The sequence below is a fragment of the Cottoperca gobio genome, chromosome 19, assembly GCF_900634415.1.
Source record: "Cottoperca gobio chromosome 19, fCotGob3.1, whole genome shotgun sequence".
Classification (NCBI taxonomy): domain Eukaryota; kingdom Metazoa; phylum Chordata; class Actinopteri; order Perciformes; family Bovichtidae; genus Cottoperca; species Cottoperca gobio.
The window spans coordinates 4,430,626-4,457,989 of NC_041373.1; the positions used below are offsets into that span (position 1 = coordinate 4,430,626).

The 27,364-nt window shown below is 38.6% G+C and overlaps 1 protein-coding gene across 1 annotated transcript in view; it reads left to right on the plus strand.

Annotated features, from left to right (window-relative positions):
* The window catches only part of abca5 (ATP-binding cassette, sub-family A (ABC1), member 5), a 29,170-nt gene extending 4,582 nt beyond the window's left edge, over positions 1 to 24,588 (plus strand). Inside the window, 33 exon segments of the mRNA XM_029457225.1 lie at positions 83 to 224; positions 973 to 1,161; positions 1,319 to 1,466; positions 1,647 to 1,663; positions 1,665 to 1,825; positions 1,941 to 1,999; positions 2,580 to 2,866; positions 3,080 to 3,199; positions 3,699 to 3,837; positions 4,287 to 4,377; positions 4,661 to 4,800; positions 6,120 to 6,239; positions 6,349 to 6,550; positions 7,212 to 7,378; positions 7,959 to 8,086; positions 8,284 to 8,421; positions 8,760 to 8,873; positions 9,932 to 10,102; positions 10,840 to 10,953; positions 13,143 to 13,280; positions 13,549 to 13,617; positions 13,715 to 13,791; positions 13,973 to 14,096; positions 14,671 to 14,788; positions 14,941 to 15,032; positions 17,455 to 17,630; positions 18,282 to 18,357; positions 18,538 to 18,632; positions 19,469 to 19,588; positions 20,077 to 20,229; positions 20,610 to 20,689; positions 20,855 to 20,910; positions 21,707 to 24,588. Of these exon segments, the coding sequence (XP_029313085.1) occupies positions 83 to 224; positions 973 to 1,161; positions 1,319 to 1,466; positions 1,647 to 1,663; positions 1,665 to 1,825; positions 1,941 to 1,999; positions 2,580 to 2,866; positions 3,080 to 3,199; positions 3,699 to 3,837; positions 4,287 to 4,377; positions 4,661 to 4,800; positions 6,120 to 6,239; positions 6,349 to 6,550; positions 7,212 to 7,378; positions 7,959 to 8,086; positions 8,284 to 8,421; positions 8,760 to 8,873; positions 9,932 to 10,102; positions 10,840 to 10,953; positions 13,143 to 13,280; positions 13,549 to 13,617; positions 13,715 to 13,791; positions 13,973 to 14,096; positions 14,671 to 14,788; positions 14,941 to 15,032; positions 17,455 to 17,630; positions 18,282 to 18,357; positions 18,538 to 18,632; positions 19,469 to 19,588; positions 20,077 to 20,229; positions 20,610 to 20,689; positions 20,855 to 20,910; positions 21,707 to 21,847 (4,162 nt within the window). The 3' untranslated portion in view covers positions 21,848 to 24,588.
* The last annotated feature ends 2,776 nt before the right edge of the window (positions 24,589 to 27,364 follow it).

Genomic DNA, 27,364 nt, shown 5'->3' on the forward strand with positions numbered 1-27,364 from the left:
TTTAAGTTTTGGAAGGAACCTGCTTTCTGTGTGCGTGTACAGGTGATTGCCTCTATGCTTAAGTGTTTGTGTTTTACAACAGGTTGTCATGGGGTCTCCTGTATGCTGCTCTGGTGACCACCATGTCCATCCTGATGTCCATCATCGCTACGTACACGGCCCTGTTCCCTACCAGTAACTTCTTTGTTATCTTCATCCTCATCTTCCTCTATGGAATATCATCAGTGAGTAGAGCCGTGATAGCGGGAAAGTCAGCCTGTACAAATGTGTTGCTTTGTTTAAAGGGTCACTTGGATACATTAATATCTTCTCATTTATCCATAGTGGTGTCCAACCTTGCAGATAGTTTTGGTTTTATTATGTTTTTGCAGGGAGGGGGGGGGGGGGGGGGGCTCAGCTCAGACTCAAAGCATCAACTGCTTAGAATTTTGTGGTCAAAGGTCAAGGTCACTGTCCACTCACAAAACATGTTTTTTAACCATAACTCAAGAATTTAAATGCTAATTAAGACACTTGTATACTGCAACTTGACTGGTTGGCTGAAACATACGACTGTGAGTCATTCTTGTTTCCCCAGGTTTTGAGAATCTTTGTTTGTGGTGCTCACAAGAAACAATGCAGTTGTTGTTCTGGATAATCTATTCCTTTTCTTTAAAAATAAATAAATCATTATTATTATTTGTCAAATGTGTCAATACATTTATCATTTAAACATTAAGTCTTCCATTGCCCCATCCATTCACCTTTTGCACACTTACATCTTCAGCATCCTGTAATATCTTTATTCACATAAAAATATATATTTTTCGATAGTTTATAGTTTATTGTTAGGGTTTTAATTACAGCACTGTTTGGTTAAATCTGTCGGCGCTCTCAGTACAACTGCATTGATGGTGGGAGTCATGAAAATGCTGATTATTTTCCTTCCTCCTTCCTCCCTCTGCCATCTTTCGCTCTCCTCTCGTGTCACAGATCTTTTTCTCCTTCATGATGACTCCGTTATTTAAGAAGCCCAAGTTTGCCAGCACAGTGGGCTCCATGCTGACAGTGGTGTTTGGCTGCCTGTCGCTGTTCACCGTGCTGATGAAGGACTTCCCACAGCCGCTGGTCTGGCTTCTCTGCCTGCTCTCCCCCAGCGCCTTCTCAATTGGGATTGCACAGGTAACAAACACTTACCCACATCCTCGCACCACTGGTCATCTTCCAGTATATGTCGTGTAATGAAATGCCTGATTGGCCAGGACATTCCTTCAGGTGCATTTCCATCCACCTGTTTTATGCACATTTTTAATTTGCACATACATTTGACCTATGTTAGGTGGTTTACCTGGAGGCCCAGGGAGATGGTGCTGTGTTTTCCTCTCTGGCCAACGGCCCTCATCCTCTTTACGTGCCCCTGATCATGCTAGTTGTGGACTGCATCCTCTACCTTCTGTTGGCTCTCTACCTGGACCAGGTAATGCCTGGTAAGTACACACAGATAGTATACTGCGATATAATTTACAACTAATAAAGTATACTTAAATACTATTAGTCGTATCAGTTCTGCCAAGTGTTGCTATGGGATCACTTAGGGTTAATCTTGAACTGTCATTGTGTTAGTATTGTTATCGTGTTATTGTAATTACATGTTTTCTGAAATGCAGGGGAGTTTGGAATGAGGAAGGTCCTTGGTGTACTTCCTGAAGCCATCCTATTGGTCGAAACGCAAAAAGCGCTACGTTGAAGTGAGCTCAGTGTACGACGCAGAGGTGAAAGGCACTCCGGGTGGGGACGAGTCTGTGGAGCCTGTTTCACCTGAGTTCAGAGGGAAAGAGGCCATCCGGTAATAATCTGAATTTGTGAATATACGTTGGATGCATGTTTCTGTTGCAATAAGTGCTTCTTGGAAATGCAGCCTGTTTTTGAAAAAATGTCTTTCATTGCTCCTTCTCTGGCAGCATCATTAACATCCAGAAAGTGTACAAAGAGAAGGACAACGTGGTGGAGGCTCTGAGAGGTGAGGCCTGAACACTTTCTTTTAAGTTCAAAGGCTTCTCAATTAACAGATGTTGTGCTTTGAGATGCACCGCTATAGGCCAATGTTTTTTTTTTAAAGTCTGACCTGCAATTGACAGCATCCACAAACATTTTTGTAACTCCAAAACTGCGGCAAGTTACAGGACCTTCTCTAACTCTCACTCAAACAAATCTCAAAGTAGAAGTGCCCCAGGTTACTGGACGGATTAAATCCAACTGAAAATGAATTGTAGCGTATCCCACTTTATCTAACATGTTTTACTATTCTAGAAGAAAACACTCCTACAGTATTGTCAGCTTTATGTCTTCTTTACTCACGCTGGGTTAATAAAGTATCTATCTAAAAGTTTAAAAACCAATTATGAAACCGAAAAATGGTTTCCATAGTGTCCCATGGTGGATGTGACGTATTGTATTCCCTTCTATTTGGTTGCACATGCCTACATTGGAACATCAATGCTGAAAGGATATATTGTTCAGCCCTACTGTGTGTCTGTTCTGATATTAATGTGCATTTTACATCATGATGCCGTCCTTCCTTTGTTCACATCCCCTTCCAGGTTTGACGTTTGACATCTATGAAGGCCAGATCACGGCTCTGCTGGGACACAGCGGGTCTGGGAAGTCCACTCTCATGAACATCCTGTGTGGCATCTGCCCGCCCACTCACGGCTCGGCCACTATCTATGGCAACCCTGTAGCAGAGATAGCAGATGGGTCAGAAATGAAGCAGCTGGTGGGAATTTGCCCACAGTTCAACATCATCTTTGATGTGCTCACGGTGGAGGAGCACCTCAGGATATTTGCCGCCATCAAAGGGATCCCACCCGCGGACATCGACGCTGAGGTAATGTGATGATCCTCACACTGGTTGAAAAGCCTCTGTCATGTAGTTGTTGTCATTTAAAGGCATATTTTGTTAAACATTTTGCATGAGCATAAGTCATCCTGAGTTATCAATCTGACCATTTGTCATTTTCGATGACGGAAATACAGCTGGAGATTGACTTGACTCAGTAACTCTAGTCAATCACAGGTGATTTTGCTTTTTCTCTGACAGGTTTCCAAAGTGCTGAAGGATCTGGACTTGGAGAAGATCATGACTGCTCAGGCCAAGAATTTGAGTGGAGGCCAAAAGAGGAAACTCTCTGTGGGCATTGCCATTCTCGGAGATCCCAAGGTACTTCAGTTCTTAGGTGCTTTTTACCATTAATAGCTTACTTTTGTATTTCATCAGGCAGTCTCATTGACATTAAGGTCTCTTTTCCAAGAGAGACCTGAGAACAAGAACATAACACAACTACACAATAACAAGGAATTAAAAGCAATTACAAGAGACATGAAAAACATCAGGTAATAACACTTTGAAATCTCTGGTTTCATTCCATTTAAAAGGTGCAAAGTATCTGATCTCAGTTGTGCCAACATTAGTGCGTACATGAGTGACATTTAAGATTAAAGTGTTGTTGAGGCAGCATGACGATACTGAATATCTTCAAAGTCAAAGACAGACTTAAAGGTTGACTGCACAATAGTTTTACAGTTGAAAGAAGACAATTTGTTTTTGTTTGTATCCTGGTCTCGTACTGGAAAGTATTTTTCAATGCCTGGAGTTATCAGCCTCTGTCTAACATCAGCTTGGGTCAGTTCTGAGCAGTTTGCATCATGCTTGTTGTCAGATCTTGCTCTTGGACGAGCCAACAGCAGGCATGGACCCCTGCTCCAGACACCAGGTGTGGTCGTTGCTGAAGAACCGCAGAGCCGGCAGAGTCACTGTCCTTAGCACACACTACATGGACGAGGCTGACATTCTTGCTGGTATGAACTCTCTCTGTTACATAACATGCACTGACCCACATGCACAAAAGGCTTTTTAGGCAGATGTCACCCCAAGGTTCATATTTAGCTTTTACCTTGGCCATTTTTATCCAGGTTAGATAAGAATAATGAGAACTGCACCTGTGCTGTTCATTTATTGCACAGCGTTTGAGTTTAATGAAACGAGTCTGAGAGATTCAAGGATTCATCAAAGTCTTCAACCTTTAAATTCTGCTGCTAGCAGTTTTGAATAAGCGTTGTTAAGGTTTACGAATGTGACAACTTCCTCAAATTTTGTATTTATAATGAAGCTGCTTTTGATTTTTGAGCACCGATAAATGCGCTGTGAAGACATGTCATAAAATTGTTTCTAGCCAACTACAATTTCACAGTATCACAGAATTTAGTTGTTATTGTTGAACACAGATGATATTTTTTTTTTCCACCAGATCGCAAAGCTGTGATTTCTCAAGGACAGTTGAAATGTGTTGGCTCTTCTATGTATCTCAAAGTCAAGTGCGGTGTTGGATATCATCTCAGGCAAGTACACTTCCCTGATGTAGCAGTTTCCAGTAATTGAAAGTTAAAACAATAAAGTTCAAGTCCCATCTCTGGATATTTAAAAGACCTAAGTGGCCCTTTGGTGAACCATTTTATGAATGGCCTGATCATTTTATGAAATGATGTACAAATCCTACAAAAGACAAAAAAATACTTAAAGAATAATTCCATAGGTTTTTCTAAATTTGTGTTTTGCTTCAACATATTGAGGGTTTTTAACATCTAAAACACCTAAAAAGTTCTTTATTTTCCTCCCACGCAGGATGTCTATCAGCCAGGCATGTGAAGCTGAAAAGATCTCGTCTGTGGTGCAGCAGCATGTTACCAAGGCAAAGCTGTCTCGACAGCACGAGGCAGAGTTGACATTCACTCTTCCTCTTGAGGGCATCGACACGTTTTCAGGTCAGATCACATCTAGTAAAAGTGTCTATTAGTTATTAGTCCTGATTGATTTGGCGACGCCCTTTTTTATTGTATTTTCTTTATCCTTTATTTAGCCAGGAAGGTCCCATTGAGATACAAGACCTCTTCTTCCAAAGAGTTCTGGTGGTGACATCTAATGTGGGTTAAAACTACAGGTCCCAGAATACTGGGGTCAGCAAAAAACCTATTGTCGTTTTAATAAAGAAGTCGGCAGAAGTAGTTTGTTACCTGGCTGAGGAGTTGGAGGTGTACAGCTTGTTGCCTGCAGATCTTCACCTGACTCTTGCATTGCTCCCCACAATATTTCAAACTGATCCGAAGTCAAACAACACATTGTATTTCCTGTGACTTCTCCACAATAAAGTCAACAGTTCGATGCTTTCTAATGTGAGGCTGCGGCAGTTGGAATTGTTCGTTTGCATAAGCAGTAACTGAACATTTTTTCCAGGAATGCCGCCACAAACTCACCGTTCACGATACTGCAAATATATACAAATTGCAATACTTTTATCAGTGTTCACATTGTTGGTTATTTCTTGTGGAGAGCAGGAGATGGATAGTAAAAAATTATGAAAAGACTTTCAGTTATAATATAAGAAGATTTATTGAAGATGATAGTAGGTTACAAATCTCATGAGGTCTGTTCTTGCTTCATCAATCCACAGACCACGTTCAGGGAGCTAGCTGTCTCTTGGATTCACAATAACGGCCCCCTCCTTGGTTCACACAGACACTTTATACATTTTCATCATGACACAGACACTTGTTCTCCCGTTAGCCGACCTTGATGGTGCGCAGGCGTGTCCACGCCTCTTGGCACGTCTCTTCCGTCCCTCTGTCTTCTGATTCCTGACTTTTCACCTAGTTTGGGGTTAGTCATCAAGCTACATGGCAGGAACCTAACATTTGTTTATTCATGCCATGGGGAGCCTCTGTTGAAGCCTAACCTCCAAACTCTCTGCCTGCATTTAGTTGATGCACTCCAGTCACAACATCACCTCCTATCTGCTCACACATTCCTCGTATGGTGATTTTTTGACCTCCAGCGTTTCATACCTTCTTTTCACTTCTTTCCAGGCAGCAGAGTTCACCTCTCATATTAACACCATTGTAATGCTTAACATAGCCACAGCCAGGCTTAATAATTCACCGTATTTATCTCATGATATATTTAACAACATCACCGTGTTACAATATTCTTTCTGACTGTCGACACAAAAAATTATCAATTTGTGACTCAGCTTTGACCGTAACCGCAATGGACCAGCAGCGTGTCCTGATTAATTTGTCTTTCACAGGCTTGTTCTCGGAGCTCGACTGTCAACCCAATCTGGGAATTATCAATTATGGGGTTTCCATGACAACCCTGGAGGATGTTTTTCTTCGTTTGGAGGCCGAGGCCGAAGTGGACCAAGCTGGTGAGTGTGTTACCATAGCAGTGTTATATAAAAATAAATCCCAAACTACTTACTAATTCAATAAAGTGACAGATGAGTATTTTTCCATTTGTTTGTTTCATGTCTTCAGACTACAGCGTGTTTAATCGGGAGCAGACGGAGGATGAGGGTGACAACGCCTCTCTGGATGATACCGACCAACGGCTGCTGACGTTCTCAGACAGCAAGTCTGATGTTGTGTCGGGTCATGCTCTGTGGCGGCAGCAGTTCAGCACCGTGGTCTGGCTGCACATGCTCAACATGCACAGGGAGAGGAAGGCTTTCATTTACACGTGAGTGTTCAGAGACACAAAATATTTGAAAACACAGACAACAAACGTACCCATTCTGCTGCAGGCCACATTTAGTCTTTTGTCGTGGCTCAAAAACAGGACATTTATAGAGAAGTTTGGTCTCAATTTTAACCAGAGCATCTGCAAATTTATTCTATACCCGATGTGTTATGATCTACTAAAGTAAGCACGGTATGAGATCATCATGAGTAAATCGCTCTTTCTATTATCTTCGCCGCCATCTTGAGCGTAAGGGAGCTGGGAGGGACAATTGAGTGAGAATGAACTCTTCTTTGTGTGGGAGGGGAGAGGGAGACTCAGCTCTCTACTGAGTGACTTTTAATAGTTACAAATGTTTATTTATTAGTATGTAGAATGTTTAAAAGGCAGAAACTGCATGGACAACTTCAGCCATTTCCCACACACTTTTACTAACATTTTCATTTCATTGAAATTTCTAATATTTAATTTGCTAACATGATTTTCTTAATGAAGTTACCTTAAAATATGTTTTCCTTTTTATAGCAGGATCCAGATGCAGCTGATCAAATATGTAATTTAAATACATGCTGTAGGATTATAAAGAATCTGCACTTTAGTGTTTTTGAGACATTGGCCCCCTTCCGTTGAGTCATCCTGTCTTTTCTCCCTTTTCTCGCAGTCTGGCCTTGTTCCTGGTTTTTGTTGCTGCAGTGTTCGTCTTGTCTCTGGCCACAGGAAACATCCAGATTCACTCCCCAGACCGTCAGTTTCTGCCCATTTACCTCCTCAAAAAGAACCAGGTGCCGCGCAGATACGCCACTAGCCTCCTGGTTCAGAACTCCTCAGGTGAGTCCGCTGGAGAAGGAAAAGATTACATTTTGTTACCTGGGAGGAAACAAGCTGATGGGTTCAGCTTTTGTTATAACATGTCCTCTCATGGAGACTTCAGATCTCTTTTTTTTTATGTCAGAAAGGGCTGCATGCTGTAAATATTGTGACTCAGAAATCCTTTATTAGTCCCATAACGGGGGAATTGACCTTGTTACAGCAAAAGAACATATGAAGTAAAGTGGCGAGCACACAATAGTTAAATAGAATAAAATAGAAGTCGTTGATAAAATGTAGAAGTGAATATTGCACATGGCAGTGATAATTGCACAACAGGGATGGAATAGTCTGTATTGGTGTGGTGGTCTACGAGGGGCCGTGGTGATTGTACAGTCTGAACTGAAGGGACACTAACTGCTGTACATCTGGTGAATTACCCCTCAAACAACAATCCATGAGAATTGTCCCATGGGTGCAAGTCTAACCAACCCTTTTCAATATTCCTTTACTCTCACTGCAGTCTCCATGTTGAACTCCTCACACGTGCTGTTTTCTAGCACATGGGTTAACAGTGTTTTTCTCTTTCTTGTTCAAACAGGCTCCGATATTTCTGACTTCATCCACAATCTGGAGTCTCAGGACATCAAAGTGGATATGATGAAACACGGCGACTACATGGATGCAGCCCCCCACAGCGCGGCCATCAACGTTACAGGATCTAGCAAGGTCACTTAATTACTGCACGGATTACATTTGTTTTTTGATTCCGGATATTAAATGAAACTGGAGGCGAAGCATCAGATGTGGGCTCACCTCGCCTGTGTGTTCCAGATGAAGGGCTCTTTGTTTGAGGGCTGTTAAGTCCTCTAACTGAGAGCCTTACCTTTAGATAGAGTAACACTTTCTTCTCTGTCTGTCGACAGGGGTTCAGATACACTGTTGCGTTCAACAGCACCACCGTTCACTCCTTGCCTATGGCAGTCAATATATTAAGCAACGCTCTTCTAAGAGGTCTGAATGGTACTGGACAGATAAGAACCTGGACCAAACCATTTGATTATGTAAGTATTTAAAGGACTACTTTGCCCCCAAAATGATCATTTGTATATTGATTACTCACCCCATGTTACCTTGAGTTCGTAGAGAAAACGTTGTTTTTATTGCGTGCCTCCACGGTGAACAAAGAATCCAAAAATGAAGAAAATGCTTGATGAATTGAAGTAAATTGGGGGGGGGGGGGGGGGGGCATTTAACAACAGCAAAACTACATCAAACAACGTAACACAGGGTGAGTAATGGATATGCAGATGATCATTTTGATCATATGACACAGATCTTATCTCTACGGTACCCTTTGTCATTTTAAGATATTAAATATTTGCATTGTGACATCCCTCAGAAAATCCCAGATGTCATGTCCTATGCTCTGGTGTACATCGAGGCCATCATACTGGGAATGCTGGCAGCTGGAATGCCTGCGTATTTTGCGATGGACCACACGCGAGACAGAGAGGTAATCCCTTACTCCTAGTGATAATAATTGTAACCATCATTTCTTCTGCTATATTTACCCGGAGAAGAAATGTTGCACTTCACAGCATAATATAATAATAACAATAATAATAAGCTTTATTTGTATAGCACCTTTCATACAAGAATTGCAGCCCAAAGAGCAGCAGGAAACATGAAAGATCACGTGTCACTAAGGTCTTGAGGTCGAATCAAACCGAGTACGTCATGGTTACGTGGTTGTTTGTGTTAGACACAGCTGGCCCATCACAGAACCCAAGGCACCAAAGATTATCTCGCTCCACTTGTAACCCTTTCCCCTCTTGAGCACAGAAAATCATAGCGACATCTTTCTATTCTATTTTCATTTCTGGATATTAAATAGGGCTGTATCGTACATAACGTTGACATTTGAATTCTAAAACATAATTTGCTGCTCTTTTTTTCCATGTTTAAAGCTAGTATTTCTGCATAGTTGCAGATAAAGATTATGCTTCACTAATATTATTATTATTATTATTATTATTATTATTATTATTATTATTATTATTATTATTATTATTATTATAGCTTACTATTTGTAGAATTAGATTCTAGTGGTGGCTGTAGGATTATTTCCAACTCTTGTGATCTCAAACATTTCCAATAACTCCAAAAGTCAACATTTATTGAATAAATATAGATGTAATCATTTCCAAAATTCCGATTTTATGTTTTTCTATAAAAAATACAATGTTTTCCCTGCAGTTAGAAACTGCTCTCCTGATGCACATGAAGGGAGGCGCACACTGACGAGTTATATTCATAAAGTTGATATAATTAAAAAAGACTCACTAATTAAATGGGATTATTCACTTTATTCAAATTGAGGATTTTGTTCAAGGATTTAATTTGTTTCGTGTAATGATGCCATAAAATATGACGAGACATTCGAAGCTTCCTGTAAATGTAAAAAAGAAATTGGGTACAGCCCTAATACTAGTGTAATAATACAATAGATGTAGATACAGATATATTAGCCTGTATTTTCATCAGTGTGTATATATTTTTTTTCTCCTTCAGATCAAGTGTCGCTCTACTCTGCGTATCTCTGGTCTGGTGCCATCAGCCTACTGGTGTGGCCAGGCAGCGGTGGACATCCCCTTCTACTACCTCATCCTCTCCTGCATGACAATCGTCCTTTTCTCCTTCCACACTGGAAACCTGCTCACCTCCAGCAACCTCATCGCTGTGGTCTGTACTCCTGTTTATACATGGAGCCTAACGCATGCATCACACAAGATTATTATTATTATTATTATTATTATTATTATTATTATTATTATTATTATTATTATTATTATTATTATTATTATATGTACCCCTTCTTAGACACCAATACTATATATAATATATAACTTTTCTTCATCGAAATGTCTAAAAATGACTGGAGCTATGTTATATATTTATTGAGTTGTGTACTTATATTGTCCCGAATGTCATTTGCCATTTTCAAACCTAGAGAAATCAGTCTTTTAAATAAAGGTAATGGTCCGTTATATCCCCTTTGCACATGCGTTGTGGTTATCTGCCAGAAGCTGTTATAAATTGACTTCTGTTACATTTGAAAGATGGTTGTTTTTAACCATACATATAAACCGGATGATAGATTTTAGTCATCGGACGTGTGGATCAGTTCAAGTTATCAGATAAATATTCTGAGCAAACGTTAGCAGCAGCTCGTCTCGCAGCGCCTCCGGGACGTCCTGTGATGCCGAACAGCGTCAGAGAAACACACATTTTTAACGTGAAACTCTTTTATTTTTCTGGGGATAATTTGGCTCCCGGTAACAACCTCCTAACCGGGAGAAGCTGACTGCAATGGTGGTGAAACAACAACTTCCATAATCCTACGCTACTTCACAACGCCACCAAACTCCGTCTTTTGTTATTGTTTTTATGAACAGAGTTTTGTTTCTCTTCTCTCTTAGGTCCTGTGTACTGTTGGCTTTGGTCCAGCCATGATCCTCTTCTCTTATGTGTGTTCCTTTGGCTTCGCACGAGTCCAGAGCAACAGAGATTTCTTCTCTGTCATCTGCATGATGGTGAGGCGGGATGCCTTGTGGACACGCATTGAAGTTCACATTTAGTTTAGTACAAAAAAAACATGTTCCTGAATTCATTGGCATTAAGAACTGTGATCACAAGTACCCAAAGCAGTGTTTCCCAAACTTTCTGTGGCCAAGGCACACCAAAATCTCAAGGCACACCTGAGTTCATATCCGGGCATATATATATATATATATATATATATATATATATATATATCTATATCTATATCTATATCTATATCTATATATATATATATATATCTATATATATATATATATATATATATATATATATATATATATATATATATATATATATATATATATATATATATATATATATATATATATATATATATATATATTATATATATATATATATATATATATATATATATATATATAGATCTAGATCTATATATATATATAGATCTATATATATATATATAGATCTATATATATATATATAGATCTATATCTATATATATATATCTAGATCTATATATATCTATATATCTATATATAGATCTATATCTATATATAGATATATATCTATAGATCTATATATAGATCTATATATATATATATATATATATATAGATATATATATAGATCTATATCTATATATATATATATATCTATATCTATATATATATCTATATCTATATATATATATATATATATAGATCTATATCTATATCTATATATATATCTATATCTATATTATATATATATATATATAGATCTATATCTATATCTATATATATATCTATATCTATATATATATATATATATATATAGATCTATATCTATATATATATATATCTATAATATATATATATTATATATAGATCTATATCTATATATATATATAGATCTATATATTATATATATATATATATATATATATATATATATATAGATATATATATAGATTCTATATATATATATAGATAGATAGATATATATATATATAGATTATCTATCTGTCTATCTGTGGTATGTCTATCTGTATATATATATATATATATATATATATATATTATAAGATCTATATCTATATAGAATATATATAGATCTATATCTATATAGATATATATAGATATATATATATATATATAGATATATATATATATCTATAGATATATCTAGATATATATATATAGAATACTATATAGAATCTATATCTATATATATATATATATATAGATCGATATCTATATAGATATATTATATATATATAGATATCATAGATATATATATATAGAGGAGAGAGAGGAGAAGAGAGAGAGAGACGAGAGTAGAGCAGAGAGAGAGAGAGAGAGAGAAGAGAGAGAGGAGAGAAGAAGAGAGAGAGAGAGAGAGAGAGCAGCGAGAGAGAGAGAGAGAGAGAGAGAGAGAGAGAGAGAGAGAGAGAGAGAGAGATCTCGAGATCTCTATATATATATATAGAGAGATCTCGAGATCTCTATATATATATATATAGAGAGAGAGAGAATTAAATAAACAAACTAAACGCTTATGTCATTTATCTCATTTATGTGCACGTTTCAGTTGCTTTGCGTATTTACATTCTCTGCTCTGCTTCGCGAAGGGCGGAGCTCCGCTTCCGAACACACACGCACGCGCACTTACAGTCAGAGACAGAGCGGAGGGAAGGTAAGCAGAGAACTTAAAATCTGCGCCACCCACAGACCTCATCCAGCCCAGGCAGCACCCTGAAACACTGAAGTAAATAAAAAAAATATTCATAACCTTGTGTACAGTTAAATGCAATAGGCCTAATTGTTTCAAAATCCCACGGCACACCGGGATTTGTAATAATAATAATACATTTTATTTATAAGCGCACTTTTCATTTGCGTAAACAAAACTCAAAGTGCTACAGAGTAAAAACGTGTGTGTGTGCACACCATTTGGGAACCACTGACTTAAAGTAATGCAATAATAATGTAATAAGTAATGCTTTTTTATTTTTTTTATAAAAAGTATATGAGCTTAATATTGTGGCTGTAGTTCCACAGCTCTAATGTCATACTGTACATGTTGTGATCCTTAAAAGAGCTTCATCTTCATATTCTTACACTTTTATTATGTAATTCTATCTTCTATCTATCTAATCATCATCTTTTTGGAGCCACATGAAAGGCTTTTTCTTACTAACTGAGTGACTTGTGCTTCAGGTGTGTGTGGTGTCGGCCTCGCTGGTTCAGTTGTCATTTGTGGAAGGCAACCTTGATCTGACCAGAAACCTGCACAACGCCTTCTGCTTCTTCAACCCGTTGTACCCTCTGATGGGCTGCCTCAGCTGCATCACCAAGGTAGGAGCTCGACCAGGGCGACCGGCCAGTTCCTTCAGTGCTTTCTCTGTCTTCCTTTGTGTCTTAAAACCTTCATTAAAGCATCATTCTGACTGTTTTAAAGGGGTTGTATGCAGAACTTATCAATAGTCGGTGTATTACAGTAGATGGAGGTCGACATGCCTTTGAACCCTAAAGATGTGAAATATCCAGCTGTTATTTCTTCTATTCATACACCGGCTGCTGTATGAGCAGGAGCCCCCTCACTGATGCTTTTCTACGTTTTCAGGCGACCTTCCTCCCCTCTCTGTATGAGGAGAACCTCTTGTGGAAAAATTTGATCATCGCGGTTGTCGCTGTATGTATATAATTGCCAAACATTGCTACGTTCAGTACAAAGAGACTGTAGAGGTGTGTGTTCAGCCATAACACTGAATGTGTGTTTCTGTGCTCAGCCCTATCTCCAGTGCATCTTGCTGCTTTTCCTGCTTCGTTGGCTGGAGATCCGTTACGGAGGGAGGACCATCAGCAGGTAGTGATCAGATTTCAGGTCATCACTCAGATTACACGCTGCATTAGAACATTCTTTTTGGTTTTGTTTTAAACATAGAGGATTATCACTTGTATTTTACACGAGCAGTGCACACTTCTCAGTTTGAATTGAGACCTGTGTTAATTATTTATAATGAGGGATGATTATTTTTCATTTCCAGGATCTCATCCAAGTCAAAGCCCAAAGCGGAGAAAAACCCAGAGGAAGAGCTGAACGAGGATGAGGATGTTCAGATGGAAAAGGCAAGAGTGAAGGAGGCCCTCACCTGCCAGTCATGTGAAGAGGTGAGGGAATATCTTAGCTTTTGCTACAGGACAATAAGGAACTGTTAGAATGTTTGTCTCAAGTAAATTGGCCCATATCTGGATCATCCACTAAGAGTTTTTGACTGACAGCCATTTTTGTGAGCTTTAGAAGCTGAATTTCTTTTAATTCATCGTAAGTTTTGCCCACTAGCCCTCAGGGCTAACATTTGAAGTTTCTATTGAGGTTTTAGAGTGAAGCTTGGAATGCCTGTCGTCATATTTTATGATCAACCTAAACATTTTATATAAATGTAACTCATGGTGCTTTTTATTTGGATGTTAGTCAGTAATCATTTCCCAAATTCACAACATGTTTTTATCTATTTGTTTTCAATACATTTTGACTTTTGGGCTTTACAACAGTCTGGAGTTATTGGAAAGTCTGAAACAATCCTACGCAGCCACCACTGGAATCTAATTCTACCAATAGTAAAATACTTATAATGTTAGTGTAACCTAATCTTTATCGGCAACTGTGCAGATACACCAGCTTTAAACACAATGTCATAATGTGTTCGCTGAAGTTAATCTTCACTGTGTCTTGTTGATTTAGAAACCAGCGGTGGTTGTGAGTAACCTGAGGAAGCAGTACCAAGGCAGAAGAGAAGGCTTTTCTCTGAACAAGAGGAGGAAAGTGGCTACAAAGAACGTCTCTTTCTGTGTTCGCAAAGGTATGTTTAGTCTTTTTGTGAAGTGGACTAATGCTTTATTTGCATGGTTATCAAACATGGTATGTTTGGACTGCTCAAATCCATGAGGAAACCTGTGACAAAGGTTCAGCCATAGTCTTCATTTCAGCAAAGAAACCCTGCTGCTTTTACAGGTGAAGTTCTTGGACTGTTAGGCCCCAACGGAGCAGGAAAAAGCACCATCATGCACATGTTGTCCGGTGACACTGACCCCACTTCAGGCCAGGTACAGTACAGATAATACTGAAGCTTCTCTCTACTGTGGAATAGCAGCTCCTGATCCCTATTTAAAGCTGAAGTGCAGACAATGACAACGGCCCCTTTTAGCTCTGGCTGGTTGACATAAAACGCATCACTTCTGGTGCTCCAGTGTGGAAAAGTCGCCCCAGACACTACAACTCGGATATACTTATGAAATACAGAGCTTCCCCTGCCGGCAATATGCTTAATTAGCATTGTGTGAACTCCTTTGGCAAGGGTCGAATGTAATTATATGTAAAATTCCCCCACTCCAGCTTTAAGACTTTTACTCATATTAACCCATTTCTGGGGTTATTATGAGTGATCACATCTGTGGTGGTCTCATCTGGAAATATCTTCAACTTAAAGACAAAGTAAATGTTTGGTAAACACAATAATCAAATGTGTTTTATTACACTAATGTAACGTTAAGTTAGCTATACATATATAAGTCTACATCAACTGAAAGACATAATGAATAAATAAATATAAATATGACTATAATCTCACTTTAATGATTCTACTTGATGTTTAAACAGTTTTAATGGAAATACATTTTTTAATAGTACCTGTAAAAGTAAAATCACTGAAATTATTCACATATCTGGAAATGACGATAGTAATTCTGTAATGCATCACAACCCCTTTCTGGTCGTCATGTGACCTTTACATTTGACGTCCTTGAATTGACGTCTGAAATAGAAATACCCTTTCTAACTCATTCTCTAAAACTAAAGAAGTAAAATTGATGTGGGACATACAGGACTGTCTCAGAAAATTAGAATATTGTGATAAAGTTCTTTATTTTCTGTAATGCAATTAAAAAAACTAAAATGTCATGCATTCTGGATTCATTACAAATCAACTGAAATATTGCAAGCCTTTTATTATTTTAATATTGCTGATTATGGCTTACAGCTTAAGAAAACTCAAAAATCCTATCTCAAAAAATTAGAATAGTTCCTCAGACCAAGTAAAAAAAAAAGATTTATAACAGCAAAACAAAATCAAACATTTGAAAATGTCCATTAATGCACTCAGTACTTGGTTGGGAATCCTTTTGCACGGATTACTGCATCAATGCGGCGTGGCATGGAGGCAATCAGCCTGTGGCATTGCTGAGGTGTTATGGATGCCCAGGATGCTTCAATAGCGGCCTTTAGCTCATTAGCATTGTTGGGTCTGGTGTCTTTCAGCTTCTTCTTCACAATACGCCACATATTCTCTATGGGGTTCAGGTCAGGGGAATTGGCAGGCCAATCGAGGACAGTAATGCCATGGTCAGTACACCAGTTACTGGTGGTTTTGGCACTGTGGGCAGGTGCCAGATCATGCTGGAAAATGAATTCCTCATCTCCATAGAGCTTTTCAGCAGACGGAAGCATGTAGTGCTCTAAAATCTCTTGGTACACAGCTGCATTTACTCTGGGCTTGATGAAACACAGTGGACCAACACCAGCAGCTGACATGGCTCCCCAAACCATCGCTGACTGTGGGAACTTCACACTGGATTTCAAGCAACTTGGATTTTGCTCCTCTCCAGCCTTTCTCCAGACTCTGGCGCCTTGACTTCCAAATGAAATACAAAACTTGCTTTCGTCTGAAAAGAGGACTTTGGACCACTCTGCAACTGTCCAGTGCTTCTTTTCCATAGCCCAAGTCAGACGCTTCTTCCGTTGTCTTGAGTTCAGAAGTGGCTTGACCATGGGAATACGGCTATTGTAGCCCATTTCCCGGACACGTCTGTGAACAGTGGCTTTTGATACCTGGACTCCAGCTTCAGTCCACTGTCTTTGAAGCTCCCCCAAATTCTGGAAGCGACTCTTCTTCACAATGCTGTTAAGGCTGCGGTCATCTCTCTTGGTTGTGCAGCGTTTCCTGCCACATTTCCCCCTTCCAACAGACTTTTTGTGGATGTGCTTTGAAACTGCACTCTGTGAACAGCTTGCTCTTTGAGACATTTCTTTTTGTGTCTTACCCTCCTGATGGAGGGTGTCAATGATGGTCCTCTGGACAGCAGTCAGATCAGCAGTCTTCCCCATACTTGTGATTTAGTTTACTGAACCAAGCTGAGTGTTTTTCAAGGCTCAGGAAACCCTTGCAGGTGTTTCGAGTTAATTAGACGATTCAAGTGATTCGTTGAACACCCTACTAGTATACTTTTTCATGATATTCTAATATTTAGAGATAGGATATTTGAGTTTTCTTAAGCTGTATGCCATAATCAGCAATATTAAAATAATAAAAGGCTTGCAATATTTCAGTTGATTTGTAATGAATCCAGAATGTATGACATTTTTGTTTTTTTAATTGCATTACAGAAAATAAAGAACTTTATCACAATATTCTAATTTTCTGAGACAGTCCTGTAATGTTGTCACAAGCTCACTGTCGTTTGCCTTGTCCAGGTGCTGATGGGGGACTATAGCACAGAGTTTCATCCAGTGGGCAATCCTCTGGAACATGTGGGCTACTGTCCCCAGGTGAACCCTCTGTGGCCCAGGATCACTCTGCAGGAGCACCTGGAGATCTACGCGGCCATCAAGGGCCTGAAAGGACAGGATGTACCTGGGATCATCAAACGGTGAGCCTCAGGTCACTATAATACACACTTATACCATCACGGCTGAGTTACCATCAGACCAAGTTATTAGGACCCAAGTACTGTAAAATAGATGATTTTACACAGATGATGTAAGTTTTAAATAATAAATAAATAATAATAATAATAGTTTTAAATAATAATAATAATATATATTTATATATATATTTATTATTTAAAACTATGTATTTATTATTTAAAACTCTATATATATATATATATATATATATATATATATTATATATAATATATATATATATATATATATATTATATTTAAACTATATCTATATATATATATATTATTAAACTATATCTATATATATATATATTATTTAACTATATATATATATATATATATATATATATATATATATATATATATATATATGCGCAATAGTCATAGTTTTTGTTAACAAAATTAAAACTGGGAGTAACTTTGTTCAGTCTTTTATTGTCCCACCTACTCAAGACAGATTGCAAATTAATGGCAAGGGGGAATAATCTGATACTGATCAACCTGGTTTATACCAACTTTTTAATAGAATGGAATTTGTTTCCTAATAATGTAGGAGATTTAAGAATACTTGCATGTAAAAGCTGCTGAAAATTGTTTTGCGACTATTGTTTTCAGTGTGGCGAACGCTCTGGAGCTAAAGGACCATTTGAACAAACAAGCCAAGACCCTGTCAGCAGGCCTCAAGAGGAAGGTCAGAACATGTTCACCTTTTGTATCTGTACACAGCCACTCAGTTGGACTTACAATTGAAGAGTTTTTATACATTTTGACATCAACCCATTTCTGCCAAAATGCCAGGGTTTAGGCACCGATTTGTATGAACAGCAAAACGTGTCCAAAGTGACGACACTGTCGTCTTATTTGTTTACAGTTGTGCTTTGCCTTGAGTATGATCGGGAATCCTCAGATCGTCTTACTGGATGAGCCGTCATCAGGGATGGACCCCAAGTCAAAACATCGCATGTGGTGAGAGCATCTTTCCAGATTCTAATACGTTACATTGATTATTTATTTATTTTCTTGTTTATGTTTCATAAAGAGTTCATTTGAATAATACTTTTCAAACTTGTACTTGAATGGTAAACTCCATTTCATCAGCGATTTCCAAACAGCAGTTAAAACGCAAGAAAATGCCAAGAATAGAACATTTAAAATGATTCAGAAGTTCTTTGTCCAGGTGTTGGAGAAAGAACCATCACTTTGCCATTTCAACAGAACCTATCTGGCTTCTCCATATTAGACTGAATCCAAACACGTCACAATGTAATCCACAGCGTCGTTGTTGTTTGAACAACTTTTTGATGAAGACCTGACAATTTATTTATTCCATCTTTTATTTATGCTCAAGAGTTCGTAGAGGGGCGACCCTCTTCTACGATGACATTGAGTCAATTACAAAGAAAAGGAATAAAACACATCAACACAGAGATATACTAACAGAAACAGAGGCAATACCATTATACAATAATAACTGCCATTAAAACCTTTCAATAAGGGAAAAGAATTTGATAGATAAAATACGATAATTAAGATGTGAAATAAAAAAATTGTTATGTAAAAAGCCCTAGAATTGAGCAATTAGGCTAGTTAATTTCAAAGATTAATTAAAATAAAATGCAGTTAGCATTTCTACTAAAAACAAAATGTTCTTTTTGTCACAGTTTTTGATTGTTGTGTGATGACCTTGGTCACAGAATAGGTTGAGCTCTGGAGCAGAAAGAATTCATTATTTTTCTTGAGGACACCTGTTGGTGGAGGTTTCTTCAGATAAAGCCTCTGACCTTGGTATCTCCTTTGTGTAGGAGGGCCATACGTGCTGCTTTCAAGAATCGTCAGCGAGGAGCTGTCCTCACCACGCACTACATGGAGGAGGCCGAGGCCGTGTGTGACCGTGTAGCTATCATGGTGTCCGGCCAGCTGAGGTTAGTGTAATGGCAATTTTCTAATGTCCAATGTTTCTTATGCCATCTACACAGTAGGTGTGTGGGTTCTTACGCAGATATAGAGCTTCCGGTTGTAGATTTGGATGGTTTGCGGTTCTATGGCTGTCTGTTTGGGTCTGTAGTTGGTTTGGTTCTATAGATGGTTCGGTTGTATTCTGCATGGCTGATCTATTGCTGGTTTGGTTGAGTCTATCGCTGATCTATCGCTGGTGAGAACTGTTTGCTCTCTCCACCTGTGTCCAATCACCCCTTTCTGTCACCTGTGCCCCTTTTTATATACAGACAGCCTGGTGCATTTGATCGCCGCCACCAAGTGTCCAAAATGATATTGCAGGGCTTAAACCAAATAATATTAAATGCCAACAATAATGCAAAATGGCTTCTACAGTTTGTACTCACAGCTGTGATGGGAGATGAGATATATCTGAATCACTTAATCCTCACTTAGTCTTTTTCCTCTTCATCAGATGTATTGGCTCCATACAACATTTAAAAGGGAAATATGGTCGAGGCTACAGTTTGGAGGTTAAACTCAGAGAGGAGCTGACGGGCCTCCAGCAGGTGGCGCTGCTGCACAAAGAGATCCTCCGAATCTTCCCTCACGCTGCCCGGCAGGAGAGGTGAGACCCAATCCCACTGAATGACTCCATGTTTGTGTTGGAACATGCAAATGTCCAGAACAAAAGGTGGAAGAAAGGGAGCATATTATGCACATTAAGAGGTAGAAAGTCCTTAATAAAAGGTGGAAATGTTCCTTTTATAGTGTACTAATTCTACATTTACTAATTTACTCCCGTAAGAATGTATTAGGAACAATTTTCTTATTCGTTGATTCGGTGGAACATGAAATGTAGGAAATTTACCCTTCAAAATAAAAGCTCTGCTTAAACTACATATGATTTTAAAGACATTTGTAATGCATTGGTTGTAATTTAGTATAAGAACAGACACACTGCCACATGTGAATACTTAATTCTGTTGGCGGATACTTTCTTTGCAGCTTTGCTACTCTGATGGTTTACAAGATCCCCATGGAGGATGTCAAATCACTGGCCAAGTCTTTCTCTCGGTTAGAGACTGGTGAGTCACTGCTGATATCTCTCTCACACACACACACACACACACACACACACACACACACACACACACACACACACACACACACACACACTATAGCCATCTGATACATATCTGCATATCCATCATTCAATGTCATTTATCTTCTTAATCTCTGTTTATCTTCAGCCAAGCAAACCTTCAACTTTGAAGACTACAACTTCTCCCAGTCGACCTTAGAGCAGGTATGTAGTTAAGAAATACGCCACAGTTGATGTTCAGATTTGTCAGAGATGAAGAATGTGTAACTGGACTCTTCTTCACGTGCTCTGGAGCTGTCCGATCCTTGAGCCTTTTTGGAAATATGTTACTACAACAATTTGTGAAACCTCAAAATCTCTCAAAACATTTGGAAGCTGGGTGGTGTCAGCTGATTTAACACGACTCTTCATGAGAAGTTATCCTGCCTACGTACGGGTTTATTATTTATGGACTATATTATTTATCATAAATTATTGTATTTTTACATTTATTAATACCAAATTATTTTTGAATGATTTAACAACTACAATAAAACTACAAGTACTGGGGGGGAGGGGGCATATTGTTGAAGAAAACTTTATTTCTCTCGCATGACTCCGAAGAATCAAAAAATGGAGAAAATGAATGAATAAATGTGAATGGGAGTTTAACAAGAATCAAAACAACCTTACTATTTAAAACATTTCCGCATAAACAGTCTCACACTCGTCCATGTGAGTCCTGACGAGTCCAAAGTGTTTTGAATAGTGAGGTTTTAGTGAAAATGCATGTGTTTGGGAAGTAGTGAGCATAGGACTGGATAAATGAGACCTATGAGAACATGCCACCTATACTGCTTTTGTCCCAGGTGGTCAGTGCCTCCCTGCTATTATCTGTAATTGTTCTTTCACAGACAAAACAGTTAAGCATCTTAACTTGCTATTCATTCTTTTTTTCTCTCCATGTGCCCACTTCCTAATGCCTCATCTTCCTCCTCTCCTCTGTGTTTTTGCCCTCTAGGTGTTTATGGAGTTTGCCAAAGAGCAGGAGAACGAGGAGGAAGAGGTCGGCTCCCTCAGCACAACTTTCCAGTGGCAGCGTCTCCGCCAGGACGGCTCCGTTCCCCTCAACCACACAGACAGCATCGTGCACCAGCTTTGAAGCTCCACCTGAGAGGGAGCAGGCTGGTGACTGACCAGGACTAACCTACCCCGACATGCAGGCCTCGCCGCCTGAGGGCTCACACCAGCACTCGCCCGCTCCACGCAAACTGACACCCACCGCTCTTAAATGACTGGGACCGACCTGTGTGGGGGCTCGCATACGTACATTGTGTGTGTGTGTGTGTGTGTGTGTGTGTGTGCTCAGGGCTGTTAAGGCCACTTCACTCGGTCTGAGGTGTGCATGCGTGTGACCCTTGTCCACTGGTGCTCCGTGTTTTCTGAATCGCACTGACCTGCGGTCTTTCTCGACACACAGATCCGACACCTACTCCTCTTTCTAACGGGGTTTTTTTTATCTTCACAGGGAGTCAGTAAAAGGAAAATATATAAATAATATATAATATTTATGCTTTGTAATCCTTTCCATCCATTCTCCTCTGCGGGAGACTTTGCAGTAAGTGTGTTTGCTCGTTTCTTCAGAAGTTTTTGTCTACTGTGTTTTTTTTTTTTTTTACCAGAACTGGTATCCATCCACGAGCGTACCAAAGCAGCACATCTCTGAACCACACACCACCACACCTCCTTACACAAACTAAGAAGTACTTTTAGTTTTTGGGTGTCAATAGCATGTGCATAAATAGTTTGCATCTTTAGACCTTTACCAAGCTCCCTGCTTAACAAACAAGTGGTCTTTTTCACAGGCTGCACAGACCAGAGTCCCTTCTCCTCACTTTACACCAGCATGCACATCTTAATAACGTCCAGACCCACATTTAAACTCTACGTTCTTCGGGACTGAGTGTTTCAGCATGCACGCTCATGAGGAGGTTGATTTATTTAGAAGTGTGGCTGAGGGATGTTTGGATGAGGGTTTCAAATAGATGATTTGTTTTGCCCTGTGGCCTTCCTCTCTGCAGGTTTAGCTTTGAACTAGAACCCATAGTTTGGGAATGTAGTGTTAGAATATGCACACCAGTACATGTAGCACACTGCCCCCGTCAGACATTAGCCGGGGCCGATGACCTCACACGTGAAGAGCTGGAGCTCGAGGTTGCGTTCAGATCCAGAGCTTTTTGAAGCGGTCTTCTCTGAGCCGGGTTTGATGAAGACTTTTGATAAGATATTTGAATGTACGTTTGGCCTCCGGTGAGAGGAGGGTTTGTTACTCAGCAGTGACCACTCCTGTCGTCACTCTGTCTCACTTTGGTGCCACTTTTAATCACACAGCTGTGTTTTTGTTAACTTTATCTAGCCTCTTTGTGTGTGTGTGTGAGAGTGTGTGTGAGTGTGCGTGCGTGTGTATTGTGCTGTGTGTGTATACTTTGTGTAGCTGCGGCTTTATCTACATAATCTAGTATTTGTACAAGCAGGTGCGTTGCTGGTGCAATACCTATCAGCAAACCGATAAATTGTAATTTTCTCATGACATTCAGGTGAGAGGATGATGCGGTTAAAGGGAATTTCAGACACTTTGTTGGACAGACTTGAGAAATATGTGGTTTGTTGGTCGTTTACTTGGTGGCGAAAATAACAGGAACATTTGACAGTGTAATGCGACCCAGTGCAACAACACAAACTCTGGCATCAGAACTCAACACTGAGCTTCACAGAGGATGTGTTTGTAGAAGGCTGATTGTATTGGATTTAATTACACTGCCAGGTGTGTTTCCTTTGTCCACCTCTGCAACACAGAAGTTCATCTCATGAATTTTTCTTGGGACGTTGGTCTAGAACAGCTGTGGAGCAAAAGTTGAAAGATTTCATTAAAAAAAATAAAAGTTTTTGATCTGAAGTATAAATGCTTTTCTTTTTATTATAAAATGTCTTAAACTGAATTAATTTTTTGAGCTGAGCTTCATCATGCGTCTCAGATTCATGGCACAGATGCTTTGTAGTGGTGTGTTTTTACACAAGCTGTCTGGGATAAGTGACTTTCACACTGCAGCTTATATTGATTATATTTTCTGTTTTAACCTTCTATGCTGATTTATGAAATATCGGTTATTATTTGAGTCTGAAGCAGATTGACTTCCCTAACATGCACTACAGACATTTTACACTGGAGATTCAAATACACTGAAATTGAGAAAGTGAGTGGAAGTACTGCCTGAGGTCCTTTTTTTTTTATGTAAAAACTTTATTTAAATGCTGTCAATTTTTTTTTTTGTGTCTCCTTGTTCTCTTTTTAATAGGGGACAAAATAAAACACTGGCTCTGCATGAAGTTTGTGTGGCAAGGATGGATTTATGGGATGTCATATATACACTACCTATATTTTATATTTATATCTTTCCCAAGTGCAATGTAGGGTATTTGTTTACAGATGCAAACATTCGTTAAGCTTTATCATACTCTTGTGTGTTCAAAACTTGTAGCCGCCCAAACATCGACTTTTTTTTAAACTTCTCTTCCCTCTGCTTCCAGAACAAAAAGCATCACATCTAGTTTGAAGTATTTCACATGAAGAAAACCAAGTTGCTCTTTGGCTCTGTTGAAAGTGGAGCAGGTTTTTATTTTGTTTCCCTAGTGGTGGTAACATTGCACTATTTCTGGGAAATGTTATAACCTTTCTTTGTATTATGCAATCTTTGTAAGATTATCTGTGCACTGATTTTATTTTTTAAAGATTGTGGTTTAGCTGTGTGCTGTATTTTCTCCTGTATCACCCCATGTCTGGAAGGACACTAATGAAGTCTGTGGTCTCTACACGACCTTCTTATGAATAAATATTAATCCAAATTATTGTTTTGTCCCTATTTAATGTTTTTAATAACCCTAACAGGTGGGTTTATTATGTTGCACACTAAATGAATCTACTCCTTCTCGTCATAATACTCACGTTCCTCGAGGCGGAGTTGCAGCCATATTCGACTCAAGCTTCTTAATCAATCCTAAACTAAACTATAACTCTTTTGAAAGCCTTGTTCTTACGCTTTCAAACCCAACATGGAAAACAATAAAGCCAATTTGATTTGTTATAGTGTACCGCATTCTGAATTTCTATCTGAATTCTCCACATTTTTTATCAAGTTTAGTCCTTAAAACAAATAAAGTAATTATCGTAGGTGACCTTAATATTTATGTGGATATCAATAATGACCTTAATAATGTGTTTATCTCATTATTAGATTCAGTCAGAATGTACATAAACCAACTCACCGTTTAAACCTGATGGGAAAAATCCAGTAGCTAAGTAATTAACACAGCAAAAGGCAAGAGGTTAAACTGGGGGCTAAACACAGCAGGGGACAGGAGAAAAACTGCTGAGGAACTGTAGATCAATAAAAGAACAGTCATCGGGTGATGGATCAGCACATCTGTTATTTGCTGTAAACAAGTAATAAACAGCAGCATGCTTTGCTTGTGAGCGAATCTCACTCGTTAGTTCCTACAATTGAGAATACCTTACTGCTGGAAATCCCACTCCCCTGTAATTTGGCCACGATAGATGCACACATTTCTTTGGTACGATCTTTTTTATGTTCATGACTATTGCTCTCGGTAGAAACACTGGAAGAGCTACATTGATTTTGGGGACTGCCTGATATGGAGAGATGGAGCAGGGACGCCCTACTATATATTTTGTATACAATTGTGTTTTATATTAAACTGGGCCTAGTGCCATGTATAAACATAGCTACCCTGTTATTGTGCATTCATTACCAAGCTATTCAATTAATACTGAATGTGACTGAACGATAACGTCTTCTGTTCGCTACAATATGTTGGATTCATGTTAATGTGTATTTAAAGACGTTTAGACCTCTGGTTTACACGCTTGAGCGAACAGAGGCATTGTGAAACTTAAAACATCTACCTGTTGCTCAAATGTATCCAAAAAGTTTGATTCTTCGTGATACACAGAATGAATGCAGCAAACAAACTACTTAAATGTGTTTTTTTCTCATTTGTATCACATTGTTATGAAAATAATGAATTCAACTATAACTGAAAATATGGTAAGTGCTTTAACCTCTTGCCGAGGAGTTTTATTGCGCCTGTACAAAAAAAAGCAATATTTTGAAAAAGACTCTCATAAGCCATTGCCAGATGTCCACATGTTCGTTTCCGGTAAAAAGATATCCACTGTGAACATCGTCACATCGATAAAAGCCCATGAACAGGTGTTGCAATCTGTGAAATCATCTGATCAATTTTTACATTGCTGTGATCATAAACTTTCATAACGTAATATCTCGTGCGTTCAGCGCTGCCCAATTACTTCCTGAATGTTAGGCGGAAGCTTAGCGTTAGATTGACACTTCATTTGAGCCAATCGGAGCTTCGATGGGTTTTTTACAACCTTCATGAGCCAATGAGTGTCAACTTGATAAGAAAGTGCCCACCCTCTTCTTTTGTTACAGACTGAACCTGGATCAGCTCAGCTCAGCGCGCGCATCGTATAGAAAATGAGCGCCTCTTCGTTAAATGCGTCACTTCCCATGGTTTTCAAAATAAAATTTATTTCCAAAATAATATTTATTATTTATTGTAAAGAAAAAAATAAAAATAAAACATAAAAATATTAGAGAAAAATGTCTTTATACTTCACTTACTTTGTGTGATTACTACTAACAGAGAATATGGGTATATAATAGTTATTTATAAATAAATAAAAATAATATTTATTAAGAAATATTATAATATGTACAGTACATGTACATATTGCACAGTTGGTGTACGCCTGGTGTTACTCTTAGAAACCTGTCTGATAAATTAAGTTTTTATCCCTTTTTATCTGAAATTTGGTGATGAACTTGATAACACTTGGTGCTATGTTTTTATTGTTTTTTTACTAGCTATACCCATCTTCAGGCATATTTTTCAACAACAAACTTCAGGCGGAGTGTATTTTCTTCAAATTCAGTATATCCAGGCCACTATTACTCAGTGCCAGAAGCACTTGGAGTGATTATTCAATGTTTTGCAAGAACGAAAACAGAGTTATCTTTTGAATGAGACCAAAATCATGCAGCAGGTGCAAATGGTTGAAGAGCAGCTTTCAATTTACTTTGGGTATGTCGTTTGTAGGTATTTCCGGGTAAATTCCCCCACCCCTTAATTAAACAAGCTAAACAAATAGCTTGAGATCTTGACGAGACAAATTGTCTCGTCAAGATCACTTCCTGTGGGACTCTGCTGACTGCAACAAGCGACGCAACTCTTGTGTTGAAGTAAGCCGCTTAGCCTCTTATGACATTTGGACTGAAGAACCATTCCCATTTCTGAAGGAGCCTGGAGGATGTTTCATGATCAAATAGGAGGGTGAAGTCTTGATCCACCTTTACGAAAGAAGATATTACTGTTCCCACATGAAATGTGTCACGCCATTGTAAACATTTAATTCCAAACTTACCAATCCTTTGGTATCAGGAATCTTGGGAAGGTGGAGAGTATATGAATACCTCTGCTTGGGTCATTAACAAGCTTCTGATGGTGCTGAAAGGTTTCTCTCATTTTCTGAAAAATCTGGAAATTGTCTGTGTTTTTAAGGTTGAGCAAAGACATGTCCTCT